The sequence below is a fragment of the Festucalex cinctus genome, chromosome 4 (assembly GCF_051991245.1).
Source record: "Festucalex cinctus isolate MCC-2025b chromosome 4, RoL_Fcin_1.0, whole genome shotgun sequence".
Taxonomy (NCBI): Eukaryota; Metazoa; Chordata; class Actinopteri; order Syngnathiformes; family Syngnathidae; genus Festucalex; species Festucalex cinctus.
Window position 1 is genome coordinate 32,439,041 of NC_135414.1, and position 12,069 is coordinate 32,451,109.

The 12,069-nt window shown below is 49.9% G+C and overlaps 1 protein-coding gene across 8 annotated transcripts in view; it reads left to right on the forward strand.

Moving 5' to 3' along the window:
- The window catches only part of LOC144018213 (cyclic nucleotide-gated channel beta-3-like), a 35,343-nt gene extending 23,508 nt beyond the window's left edge, over positions 1-11,835 (forward strand). For 3 of the 8 annotated variants that reach the window (XM_077520456.1, XM_077520452.1, XM_077520455.1), the window contains 26 exons: positions 402-462; positions 526-586; positions 1,202-1,226; positions 1,495-1,604; positions 2,310-2,392; positions 2,462-2,602; positions 2,674-2,715; positions 3,596-3,689; positions 3,763-3,793; positions 4,822-4,915; positions 5,333-5,428; positions 5,525-5,673; positions 5,815-6,021; positions 6,418-6,626; positions 6,716-6,766; positions 6,992-7,078; positions 7,162-7,226; positions 7,287-7,409; positions 8,146-8,287; positions 8,362-8,521; positions 8,618-8,715; positions 8,790-8,873; positions 8,952-9,070; positions 10,140-10,286; positions 10,361-10,544; positions 11,238-11,835. In XM_077520456.1, the coding sequence (XP_077376582.1) occupies positions 402-462; positions 526-586; positions 1,202-1,226; positions 1,495-1,604; positions 2,310-2,392; positions 2,462-2,602; positions 2,674-2,715; positions 3,596-3,689; positions 3,763-3,793; positions 4,822-4,915; positions 5,333-5,428; positions 5,525-5,673; positions 5,815-6,021; positions 6,418-6,626; positions 6,716-6,766; positions 6,992-7,078; positions 7,162-7,226; positions 7,287-7,409; positions 8,146-8,287; positions 8,362-8,521; positions 8,618-8,715; positions 8,790-8,873; positions 8,952-9,070; positions 10,140-10,286; positions 10,361-10,544; positions 11,238-11,390 (2,816 nt within the window). In that variant the 3' untranslated portion in view covers positions 11,391-11,835. The remainder of the gene's footprint in view (positions 1-401; positions 463-525; positions 587-1,201; positions 1,227-1,494; positions 1,605-2,309; positions 2,393-2,461; positions 2,603-2,673; positions 2,716-3,595; positions 3,690-3,762; positions 3,794-4,821; positions 4,916-5,332; positions 5,429-5,524; positions 5,674-5,814; positions 6,022-6,417; positions 6,627-6,715; positions 6,767-6,991; positions 7,079-7,161; positions 7,227-7,286; positions 7,410-8,145; positions 8,288-8,361; positions 8,522-8,617; positions 8,716-8,789; positions 8,874-8,951; positions 9,071-10,139; positions 10,287-10,360; positions 10,545-11,237) is intronic. The other 5 variants (XM_077520453.1, XM_077520454.1, XR_013283366.1 and 2 more) reach the window with 5 other exon arrangements.
- Positions 11,836-12,069: the final 234 nt, after the last annotated feature.

Consider the following 12,069-nt stretch of genomic DNA (forward strand, 5'->3'; position numbering starts at 1 on the left):
TCCCACGAGGTTTTGATGAATGCTTAGTTTTTGTTTTGTTTTGTTTTTTTACGTGTATGACGTGCACAATATTTAAAAAACAGCATGGGAGTGACGTCATGTTTTAAAAAGCATTTTCCATATTCCGTTAACGACATTGTTTTTTTTAAAAGTTTAGTTGTATTTTTTTTTGTTCGTTTTAACGAACTCAACTTAACCTTGTTGTGAACTTGGCCTGGACTCTGACGTGCTCCCGTGATGGAAAGGCAAGTTTTGCGAGCGAGTCAAACCTTCGACAACCAACCAACGTTTTTGCTTGATTTGTACCTTGAATCGGGAAATTATGTCACGAGGACCCGAGAACAGACAAGTACGCAAATTGAGAATTGCCTTTTTTGTCTTTCTGCCTTTTGCTCACTCAGTCGTCCCGCTCGAGGAGGCGGAGTCCACGCGTCTTGCCAAGCAGCCCCGCCCGCCACCGGGGTGAGTTTCTTCCACAAAGCGTTTTGGTGACCCGCGATGACGTCATCTCCTGATTGTTTGCAGTATTCTGGGATGGATTGTGGGCAGCCTGGGCCGCGTGTTGCCCCAGCCGGCGCAGCAGCAGGTGAGCGCGCCGCCTTAGGCGCTCGCTTGATGACATCATTTGTGGTGGGATGAGGCCAATTTTGTCCGACAAGCGCCGCTCGCACGTCAGCGCAATTCGGACAAAACGAAAAAAAGGAACAAAAAAGTGAAGTGAAGTGAAGTGAAGTGAAGTGAAGTGAAGTGAAGTGAAGTGTCGCGTCGCGTCGCACTTGCACTTTGGCTCGTGTAAAGAAGTGATTTTGTGAAAATGGAAATTTGGAACTTGATGTAAGCTCGCAGTTCGGAGGACTCGGGTTGGAGTCCAGGCTGCTCCGGCCTTCCACACATGCGCACTTCAAAAAAAGCAATGATGAGGATATGTTGAATGGGTAAGACTGCTGAATGAACAATTCTGAGCTGTCAAAAAATAATAATAAAAGGAAAGACAATGTTGAGTGACTTTCGTGAGCTCATTTTTGGAAAGTAGGAGGAAACGAGTTAGCGCTTGAATGTATTCCTATTATGAAATGAGTTGACATCAACCTTTTCAGGTGGCACTCAATGAATTATTTCCATCCTCACTTGAATCTTTGAAGTTGATTAAATGTTGAATTTGCCGTCTCCCACGAAACGAGTCGTTTGTTGTTTCCCGCAGGAAGCGGATGGTGACGTTCAGGAGAGTAAGTGGAACTTCAGACTCATCGTTTTGCCTTTGCCAATATCCCTTTTGCGTTAGCTAGCGCCTTGTAGCTTGCGTGCAATAGCCACAAGCAGTTTCCCATCAAAGCGCTTTGAATGCAGCAAGCAGCGTTGTCGAGCATTTAGCAAGCCAGCCAAACGGATGGAGACGCCACCTTTCCCAGACGCAGGCCACAAAGTGCATTTTAGCCCAAAACTGCCACTTTCCTGAAAGCCTCTCGCGTGCGCTTCACACTTTGTGACTTTTAGTCACTCCCAAGAGAAGACGGCTGCAACTCTTGGAGCACGAACTTCAGCCGCCAGCAAAAAGCAACGACGACAAGGAGCAGGACAAGGTGAGACGGCCGCGCCAAGTACGGGTGGGTACCTCACCACACGTTTACAATATGCGTTCACGATAACCATGAGCTCACCATATGACCGTACCGCCATCATCCAAATATTGCTCAGGTCATTAATCAACACTCATCTACGATGAAACGACTCGACATAAATGAGAAAATCACCAAAAAAAACACAATATTCAAACTGTTGCCTTCTTCATACTGAGTACTTTCGTGTGTGTGTGTGTGTGTTTTTTTTTTTACAATTACAAATGTCTTGGAAACAGAGACCACTTTCTGTCAACAAATTTCTTAAACACGATTGTCAACATGTCAGTCAGTTACATTTGTTTCATTTTAGAAATAAACTGAGACCATTTTTTTTTCTGTAACATTGCTAAAGTAAATAAATGAAATGACTTCAATATTAAATCCAATGAAATCAATATTAATATTCCTCGGAAATTGTGTGCTTCAAAATGTTGAAATTGAAGATACAATCGACATTTTCCATGGAAACGTGTGCAAAAGTGAGTCAGATAAAAAGTGAAAGAGTCCTGATGAGTCTTCTTCTTCTTCGCCTGAAGACTTGCGTGCATTTCCCTGCCACTCTTATGAGGCACTCCCCCTAGTGGCCCGCCAAGTCATTACTCAATGAGTCATGAACAATGGAGCCGTTCGAGTGGCTGTATATTAAGTACAAATATCACGATAGTCGCATCCGTCCCGTCTGCGTTGCAGGATGAAGAGGCATGCTGGATTCCGCTGATGGAGAACATCAAGAAGGATGCCGGCGAGGCGGTTCTGGCTCACATGGAGGGAAGGTGGGTCCCGGGTCCTGACGCCGTTCCATCTTTGCACCTGTGAAACTGATCCGCCGTCAACGGAAGCAGACTGCGGCAGCGGCGTCTGGAGGCCGCGCGCGTGGCGGAGGACGTGGCCAGGAGGGCGGCGCAGGAAGCCGTCCGACAGCTGGAGCAGCTGGAGGGCTCCGCCTCCTTCGCCATCCGACCTCTGCCCGAGTCGGACGAGCAGTGAGCGGCCTGGCGCCCGCGCAACCGCGTCGGTCGCCGAAGCGTCATCCGTCCCTTCTGTCTTCCCGCAGACTTCCCAACATCCTGGAGGAGGACAACGAGGACGAGCCCGAGTGAGTTTGCTTTCTGCCTCCAAAACAAAACCCACATCAACTCCAAGAACCGCAACCACGCCAGGGACCGAGATCTTCTGCTGGGATTGGAGGCTGACATGGGAGTGGACTTTCACTTCCATCATATTTTTTCCCATTTCTCACACTGAGAAAAAAACAACAACAACAACAAAAAAACGTAGTTTACAAATAAAATAAAATAAATCCTGTTCCGTCTCAGTCCTAGACCATACGTAGTTTAAAAAAAAAATAATAATCCCATCCCAGTCCCGGATTACAGTTAAAAAAATAAATAAAAAAATCCTGTCCCGTCCCAGTCACAGACCATAGTTTTAAGAAAAAAAATTAAAGTACAAAATCTTGTCACGTCCACTCCCAGCAGAAAAACCAGAAGCCGCATTGCCTTGTGGGTGGCGTCAACGTTCGCCAACAGTTCGAAAATACAAATGGCAGCGCATCAGTCCCAGTTTTTTTTTCCCCTCTCCTTTTATTTGGGGTGTGTTGAAGGAAAGCTTGCAGGATTGCAAACGAGCGTGCCAGCTTGACTCGCACGTGGGCCAAACAAACAAACAAACAAACAAACAAGACAAACATCCAAACGATGACGACTGTCGACCAGACGCTAGCAGGCAGGCTAACCGCATCACTCTCTAGACCACGCCCCTTAAAGGTGCACATACAACACAACAACAAGTGGTTGTCGTGACATGCAGCGAAATGTCCCAAACAAAAACTGGTACTAGAGTTGAACAAGGTATGGAGGGAGGAAAGTCCTTTGATCTTGGAGTAACTTGACTTAAGCGCTCGCCGACAGAACAAATTCAACTTGCGAGTCGCAACGAAGAATAATGCCAGACTCCTTTCTTGTAATGCTGCTCAGCAGGTGCCTGCCTGAAGGGGGCGCTCCAAGCTCAGCAGCGCCACCGCAAGTCGACGACTTTTCCGAGAGTCCCGCCAGGCCACCCGACAATCAGGTGACGTCGCCCTGCAGGATCCCGATCGGTCGCTCTTACGCATCAGCCTGACGTGAGCCCGTTTGACTTTCAGCTCGGAAGTGCAGCGCCAGTTGCGGACTCAGGTGACGACAAGCGGCGGCGCTCGCGTGCTTCCGTCCCGTCTCAAGTCCCGCGCGCAAGCAAGCAAACAAACAAACAAACGCTGTCAAACGCATTTGGCTTCCGGGGCCGCATTCAACCAATTGGGGCCCCGGAACTCAAATATCAAACATATTATTCAAACATGAACGAGCAGAAAGAGGAAGTGATGTCACAATGTGTGCCCGCTGATCCTTGTCAGTAGTGGTGTGCGATACTGCACATTTTTTTAAACAAAGGGCAAAATTGGGTCAAAGTTTGTTTTAAATACTTTTGTAGACTTTACATACGTTAAATACTTTATCTTTTAACATTTTTTTTTACTTTCTTAACCAAAGTGATTAGAGGAAAACAAATTCTTCACAAACTACAAATACAAAAGAAAAACTCAAAATTCTGCCTTTTTTTCACACTTTTGTGGATTTTTATCAACCTTTTAATAAACAAGATGTTCAAGATTATCATGCAGCAAATATACAACAACATACAAACCCAATTATTTTTCAAGTCCTCCACTACTGTATGTGTTCAGGCGATGTAGACGAAATATGAGCTATAAGTCACGTGACGGCACAAATGTGCCTTTGTGTGGCTACTGCATGTGACACGCCCGTTATCTGTTTGAGCAAACCGCGGCGGTGCAGAAAAGAGCCAAAGTGAAACGAAAGTACCGGATCGATATTATGTTGCCGGTATCGATCCAATAGCATTACTGACTTGGTATCGATAATATGGATATTTGGCCACCGTGTCGTCCACCATGAACAAGGTGAAGGCATTTCAATTTACGATGTGAATTTCCAAACCAGTTGAGATGTCGTCACTTCAAGCCCTTTGGCCGCTTTTGGCAACGGCTCCATCAAACGACACGTTTGCTGCTTTTGTTTCCTCATGGGCCAACGCTCACACAACCATCACGGGGAATTGATCGGTGAAATTGATCGATCCTCCAAGCGCTTCCCTTCCCGTGCCATGTGGTCTGCCGTTTGCTGACGTGATTGCGCTCCAGCAGGTTGGCGACTGGAAGCGGGAGAAGGCGTGACCCTGCCCGAGATTGTCACGCCACCCGTGCTGCGTGTCGGCGAACTCGCCCTGCCAAACCTCAGGTGACATCCACACGCAACAAAAGAGAGCCCCAACAGGTCGAGCGGGGGTAGGCGAGCCTGGTTTTCGAGCGCCGCCGTCCTGCGGGTTTTCCATGTCGCAAAAAGTCCATGGAAGAAGCTCCTTACTGGATGTGCCGTTTCGTTGCAAATGGACGACATTCTGCAGCTTTTGCAAGCGAGATCCCGTTTGGTCGGCTGTCACAGCCCCGACGGAAGCTCGAGTGTTGACAAACCCAAAGCGTCTGCAAACTTAGATGACTTCCCTTGACGCAACCAAGCACTTGAAGTGTCCGAACACAAGAAATCCAATCGTTGAGCTTTTGAAACAAAGAGCATTTTCAGAGTGCGAGCTCTTCTCCAGAAATTGCGCTAGTATAACAATGAAGCGCTCACCCGTCCTTTTTGGTCTTGTCCCAGCGGGACCGCAGATCTCTCCGCGGATGAGCACGACGATGAGTCACTGCGGGTAGGACTCAAGTCCTGGTCCAGTCAAGGCGGCCCGCTGGCTGCAGAGTGAGTAGAAGCCTCCTGCAGGAGACCGCTCGCTCGCTCGATCGCTCGCTCGATCGGTCCGGCCGCCATCTTCACGTCCCGTTTGTCCTTTGTCAGCGTCCGTCCGGCCTCGGCGGCTAGCGTCGGGAGCGTGGTGGTCCAGGACCGCCTGGGCCAGCTGGTACGGCTCTTCAAAGGTCGGACGGAACGCCACAAAGACCGTCTGCTCGATCCAGATGAGTCGGAGCAGGAAAGTCCCGCTGCCTGTAAGTCTGAACGTCACTTTGACCTTGGCTGTGTTGAGAACACGTTCCCTTCTCGCTGGTCGCTACCGAAGAATTTTTAGTCTGCAAAATGAGCAAGGGACTATGTAGCTATCAACCTTTGACCTTGTCATGTTACTTCAGCTCCCAGCAAAGCGCCACCTCCCCCGCCCCCACCTGGAGAAGACAAGATAGAAGCCCCCACCGGCGGAAAGGAAGAAGAGGAAGACGGCGTGTTACTCTTTCATCTTCTGGGACATCCTCTTCAGATTCCCAAACTTGCGACCATGCCCAAATGGCTCCGAGCCGTCGTGGAGTTCCGCTTCCCCTCCAGCATCGACCCCTTCACCGGTTTGTATAAAACACATTCCGCAATAGAAGCACCTTTCTGCCAGTCCAAAACCATGACAAGTCGGATCCGCTGTAGAACAACTTTGGAGATTCAAAACATGCTCGGGCACTCGAGGTCCAATCCATGACAAATCTCCATCGTCCACCGATTGGTCGACAACAGGGCGAGGCAACCCTGGTCGCAGTCAGTTCTGCGTGTTTTCGATGTCTCCCTCCTCCAAAACAGGTGGCTCCATTGATCAGAAAGTTGTGGAGGAGCCTGATAACGATCCTCAGCTGTGTTGGAGGAGGGAGACATGGAAAACCCCTCCCGCATGAAACCGTTCACCCGTCAACACGGACAATGTTTTGTGAGTCGGAGGCCTCCTGGTGATACGTTGTCGTGTGGGCTTGCAGACCTGGTCTACGTGCTGTGGCTGTTCTTGGTGGTGGCGGCCTGGAACTGGAACGTTTGGTTGATACCCGTCCGCTGGGCCTTTCCCTACCAGACAGCGGAGAACCTCCACCTGTGGCTCCTGGTCGACTACACCTGCGACCTCATTTACATCGCCGACATCCTGGTCTTCCAGCCCCGCCTGCAGTTTGTCCGTGGGGGAGATATCGTGGTCAGGGACCAAAGACAAACTTGCCTTCTTGTCTTCTTCCTGTGTCTTCTGCTTCCTCCCCTTACTGCATCCGTAACGTTGCCTTTCAGTGCGATAAAAAAGCCATGCAGGAAAACTACATGACCACCGAGAGGTTCAAGGTACGTTCTACAACCACCACATTTAAGAGCCTTTCTAAAGACAAGCTGGAATCAATCTAGAAGACATTGGGAGACATTCGAGCGGTCCGCTAGCGTCACTTTAGGATCAGACTAGGAAAGAGCCGAGAAGCAGCCTAGTACAACCTAGAGACACACTAGACCCCCTCTAAAACCAGTCAAGGAGACTAGCCCAGCCTCGGTTTATTGGTTTGCTGCCTTCTGCAGATGGACGTCATCAGTCTGTTTCCCTTGGAGATCTTCTACTACTGGACGGGAGTCACGTCTCTGCTACGATTTCCTCGTCTGCTCAAGGTTTTGTTTCTACGGCACTTTTCATGCCGTCCAGTGTGACTGCAGACTGAAAGTGACTGACGTGACTCGCGTGTCTCTCTCAGTACCACGTTTTCTTCGAGTTCAACGACAGAATGGAAGCCGTGATGAAGAAGGCCTACATCTACAGGTAAGCCAGGTGGCTTCTGGTGTCTGGAGCCAGACTAAAATGGGGCTTGTCTGGCGCCAGGGTGATCCGGACCTCCTCCTACCTGCTCTACTCTCTGCACATCAATGCATGCCTCTTCTACTGGGGCTCCGACTACCAAGGCTTAGCGTCAACCAAGTGGGTCTACGACGGCAAAGGCAACGCGTAAGGAGATCAAAACTGGAGTAACCGGCTTGTCTTACCTGCTATACATGGAGCTTGACCTCCCTGCGTGTCCGATTACATCTATTTGTTTGCATCGATTCTGTTAGCTTGTAACTTGATGTCCCTGCGTGTGCAGTTACATCGGCTGTTAGCATATAGCTTGTTAGCATCGATCCTGTCAGCTTGTAGCTTGACCTCCCTGCGTGTGCAGTTACATCCGCTGTTAGCATATAGCTTGTTAGCATCGATCCTGTTAGCTTGTAGCTTGACCTCCCTGCGTGTGCAGTTACATCCGCTGTTAGCATATAGCTTGTTAGCATCGATCCTGTTAGCTTGTAGCTTGACCTCCCTGCGTGTGCAGTTACATCCGCTGTTAGCATATAGCTTGTTAGCATCGATCCTGTCATCTTGTAGCTTGACCTCCCTGCGTGTGCAGTTACATCCGCTGTTAGCATATAGCTTGTTAGCATCGATCCTGTTAGCTTGTAGCTTGACCTCCCTGCGTGTGCAGTTACATCCGCTGTTAGCATATAGCTTGTTAGCATCGATCCTGTTAGCTTGTAGCTTGACCTCCCTGCGTGTGCAGTTACATCCGCTGTTAGCATATAGCTTGTTAGCATCGATCCTGTCATCTTGTAGCTTGACCTCCCTGCGTGTGCAGTTACATCCGCTGTTAGCATATAGATTGTTAGCATCGATCCTGTTAGCTTGTAGCTTGACCTCCCTGCGTGTGCAGTTACATCCGCTGTTACTACTTCGCGGTGAAGACGTTGATCACCATCGGCGGCCTTCCGGACCCGACCACCGTCTTCGAGATCTGCTTCCAGCTCATCAACTATTTTGTGGGCGTCTTTGCGTTCTCCATCATGATCGGACAAGTGGGTCGAGTGTCCGCCGCCGCCGCACCAGACCCGGCCGGGCGCTCACTCGGCGTCTCGACGCTGTCTCGCAGATGAGGGACGTGGTGGGAGCGGCCACGGCCGCCGAGAACTACTACCGGGCCTGCGTGGACGGCACGGCCAAATACATGAACTCGTACGACATTCCCAAGGCCGTCCGCAACCGCATCAAGACCTGGTACGAGTACACGTGGAAGAGCCAAGGCATGCTGGGTAACTCGCGGCCAATCGCACGTCCTCGTGTGCCTCGCTTTTGAAGCGTGTCGCGTTGTGCACGGACGGCTGTGTGTTTACCGTTGCCTTTCGTAGACGAGCAAGAGTTGCTGTTGCAGCTTCCGGCCAAGATGAGGCTGGACATGGCCGTGGATGTCAACTACGCCATCGTCAGCAAGGTGGCGCTCTTCCAGGTCAGCGTCGGCCAACATCACAAACATGCGCACGCGCGCCAAGCATTGATCCGAGGTGCGCTGGCGTGTGTCAGGGTTGCGATCGTCAGATGGTGTTCGACATGCTGACCAGACTCAAATCTGTCGTCTACCTGCCGGGAGACTTTGTGTGTAAGAAGGTCAGTGTCCTCCTGCCTTGCGTGTCCACGTGTGCCTTGAATGTGTCTTAACGTTGAACGCGCGTGTGTGCGATGCAGGGTGAGATCGGCAGGGAAATGTACATCATCAAGCAGGGTGAGGTCCAAGTGGTGGGCGGTCCAGACCTTCAGACCGTTTTTGTCACCATCCGAGCAGGTTCGGTGTTTGGCGAGATCAGGTCAGTCGTCTGCAGACCCGATACATGTGCGGCATTTTGCCAAGTGTGCGCACGTCGGGAGGGGGACGTCCAAAATCCAAAAGACTTGTTCCGTTTCCAATTGTGCTTGTGGAGTTTTCACCTGTTTATGGCGTCCGTTTGTGGGGCTGGTCGACAGCAGGATGATGATGTTGCTCGTGGAATGACCGTCCAATCGGTCGTTTGCGCGTCTTGTGGCAAAACGGCACGCGTTCGGGACACCCTGGTGGATTTCAGCACGTTGTTCTCATTGTTGTAGCTCCCCATCCACAATTTGGACATCCGTCTTCTTCATATCCAAATAAAGAGAGGCGGCCGCTTCCGCCGTGACACGATTGACGGATGGCCACCTTTTGGCGAGAGCTTTATGACGTCAAGCCTTGAAGAAATACTCGGACTGAGAATGAGCGTCTGGACCGACCCGGATGGACGGACGTAGACCAGCTCCAGGCACGGCTCCGTTCTTGTATTTCTTTGGGGCTTTAAAACCGATTTTATTCCAATTTTTGCCCATCGGATTTTTCAAAATAAGTCTTATTTGATAGCTGGCGATTTGTAGAGTGCGTAACAGGTGAGAAAGTCAAAGCCATTTCGGTTTTGTGGAAACGGGAGGCCACCAAAATCACCAACTTCACCCAAAGTGACTGTAGCCTCTGCAGTCAAAACATCCATGTTGGCAACCTTAAATGCCAATCGGATTTTTCAAAATAGGTCTCAATTGAAAGCTGGCGATGTGTAGAATGCCAAACAGGTTAGAAGGTCAACTCCATTTTGTTTTTAGTCAGCAACTTCTTCCAAAGTGAGTGGGGCTTCTGCAATGGCAGACACTGCCATCTACAGGCGAGAGAGTGCAATTGCGGGCGAGCGTGGAGCCAATTTCAGCGTCGTAAAGAGACAAACGTTGACATTCAGAAGAAGACGCAGACATAAACGTGCATGTGGACAGGAAGGAAAGGCAGATAATGGGATATAGATGTGGACAGGAAGTAGAGGTTGCCGTAAACAGGAAGTACACGCGGAGGCGTCAACCTTGTGCTCCCCCATTGGTCAGTTTGTTGGCAGGGGGCGGAGGGAACCGGCGCACCGCCGACGTGAAGGCGCACGGATTCGCCAACCTGTTCATCCTGGACAAAAAGGACCTGGCGGAAATCCTGGTCCACTATCCGGAGTCGCAGAAACTGCTCCGCAAGAAGGCCAAGTAAGCCGTCGTCATCGTGGTCGTGGTGGTGGTGGCTGAAAAGCGGGTCACGTACGTTCCGTGTTGTCCTCCAGGACCATGCTGACCAAGGACAAGAAGCCGGAGCAAAAGGGAGTCAGCAAAGACGCGAGCCAGGTCATTCCGCTCCCAACTGACACACCCAAAATGTTCAAGGCGGCCATGAGGGTGACGGCCCAGGTGGGATTGGCGGGAACCTTCGTCAAGCTCAAGAAGAACTACGAGCAAACTCGCCAGCAGGTCCGTTGGCATTTCACCGCAAATCTCCTTGTCATGCAATGAGGGAACGCGTCCCGCATGGTTCCTACTCAACAAGCGCAGCATTTTCAGTGCTGGATTATACCGATGACTAACAATTGCACCAAAAATCCAATCCATGCTCGCCGTTGGGGAGTCGGGAACGAGTCAATCGTTCCCAATTGCCAAGCTTGAGCGTGTTAGAGCTGACGAGCATACAAGAAACACTTTGCTTATCTGCATTCCACTCCAGTTGCAAGGAGAAAAAAAGTCAACCAATTGTAATGTCAAATGTCCTCCACATTGCAAATTCCATGCGGTCGTTGACTTGAGTCAGTCAGTTGAACGCGTCCGGATTTCGTCCTCGTCTATCTATCGCAACACGCGTTACGATCTTGAAGTCGGCTGTTCAGACTGGACCGTCTGTACGCAATCTCATTGAATCCAAGAAGAACGGAATTAAAAGCACGCTGGAGCGAAAGAAAACCCCCCAAAAAATGCCCATGTTGTCTTTGTCACTTGAGATGCAACTGATATTTTAGAAGAAATCATTTGTGAGGAAACCAGAAGATACGAGCCTCTGAAATGTTTATGGTTGAATGAAGCTGTAGGACGAAAACGATGAGCTGTCAAATTGGCCCGACCGGCCGACGGGGAGCCGGACAACCACTCAAAGGTTGTTTTTGCACTTTGCAGGCTCCGCCCTCTCCTTGGCATCACGGCTCAGCGGCCCCGTCCGCAGGCAGCTCATTGGTCATCACCATGACGTCGCCAAAGGAAGGGGAGGAGCTTCTCTCGGTGAAAGCGGACGGAGCGGAGAAGATGGAGGAGGAGGAAGACGGCGTGTAGAAAAGGCTTGCGACCATTTCTTGCTTCCGGATTGTTGCCAACATGCTTCTTCCGACATAACGCGTACAACAACTCCCACGTTTCCAAAAAACGTGTACAAGAAACACTTCCAAACGCAGATTTCAGCATGAGCAAACCAAAGTCATCCACTTCAACTTTCATGTCAACTTGCTGCTTGAAATGTTGGAGCTGTCAGGTGACACGGCCGCGTTATTTAGTTCTTTGAATTTGAACAGGAACGTCCGTTCCAAACTCGCTCACACGTTGCAATTTGAGAATGAAAAAAAAAAAGAATACAAATTCTCATTTCGGGTCAGTTGGAGTCAATCGATGGCCTTCTGCCACCTTTCAGTTGTTGCCGATTGTTGTGTGATGTCACATTGCTCTTCTTGTCGCTTCTTCGACAGTAACGCTGCACAATAAATGATGTTTGTGTCAAATTTCATTTGCCATCAACTTCCTGGAAGCCGCATGATGAAAAGTTTTCCGAGCAAGCGAGCGCCGGCCCCAAACACAAAAGCCGCTTTATGAGGTTTATGGAGGTTCGGATCCGTGAAAATCAGCTGCCTCGGTCCAACATGGATTCTCGGGAGTTCGTCAGTTCACAAATACCGCGCAAGAATAGTCAGTCACTCATACACTTTTTAAAAAATGGATACACCTCTGCCAATAGTAAATA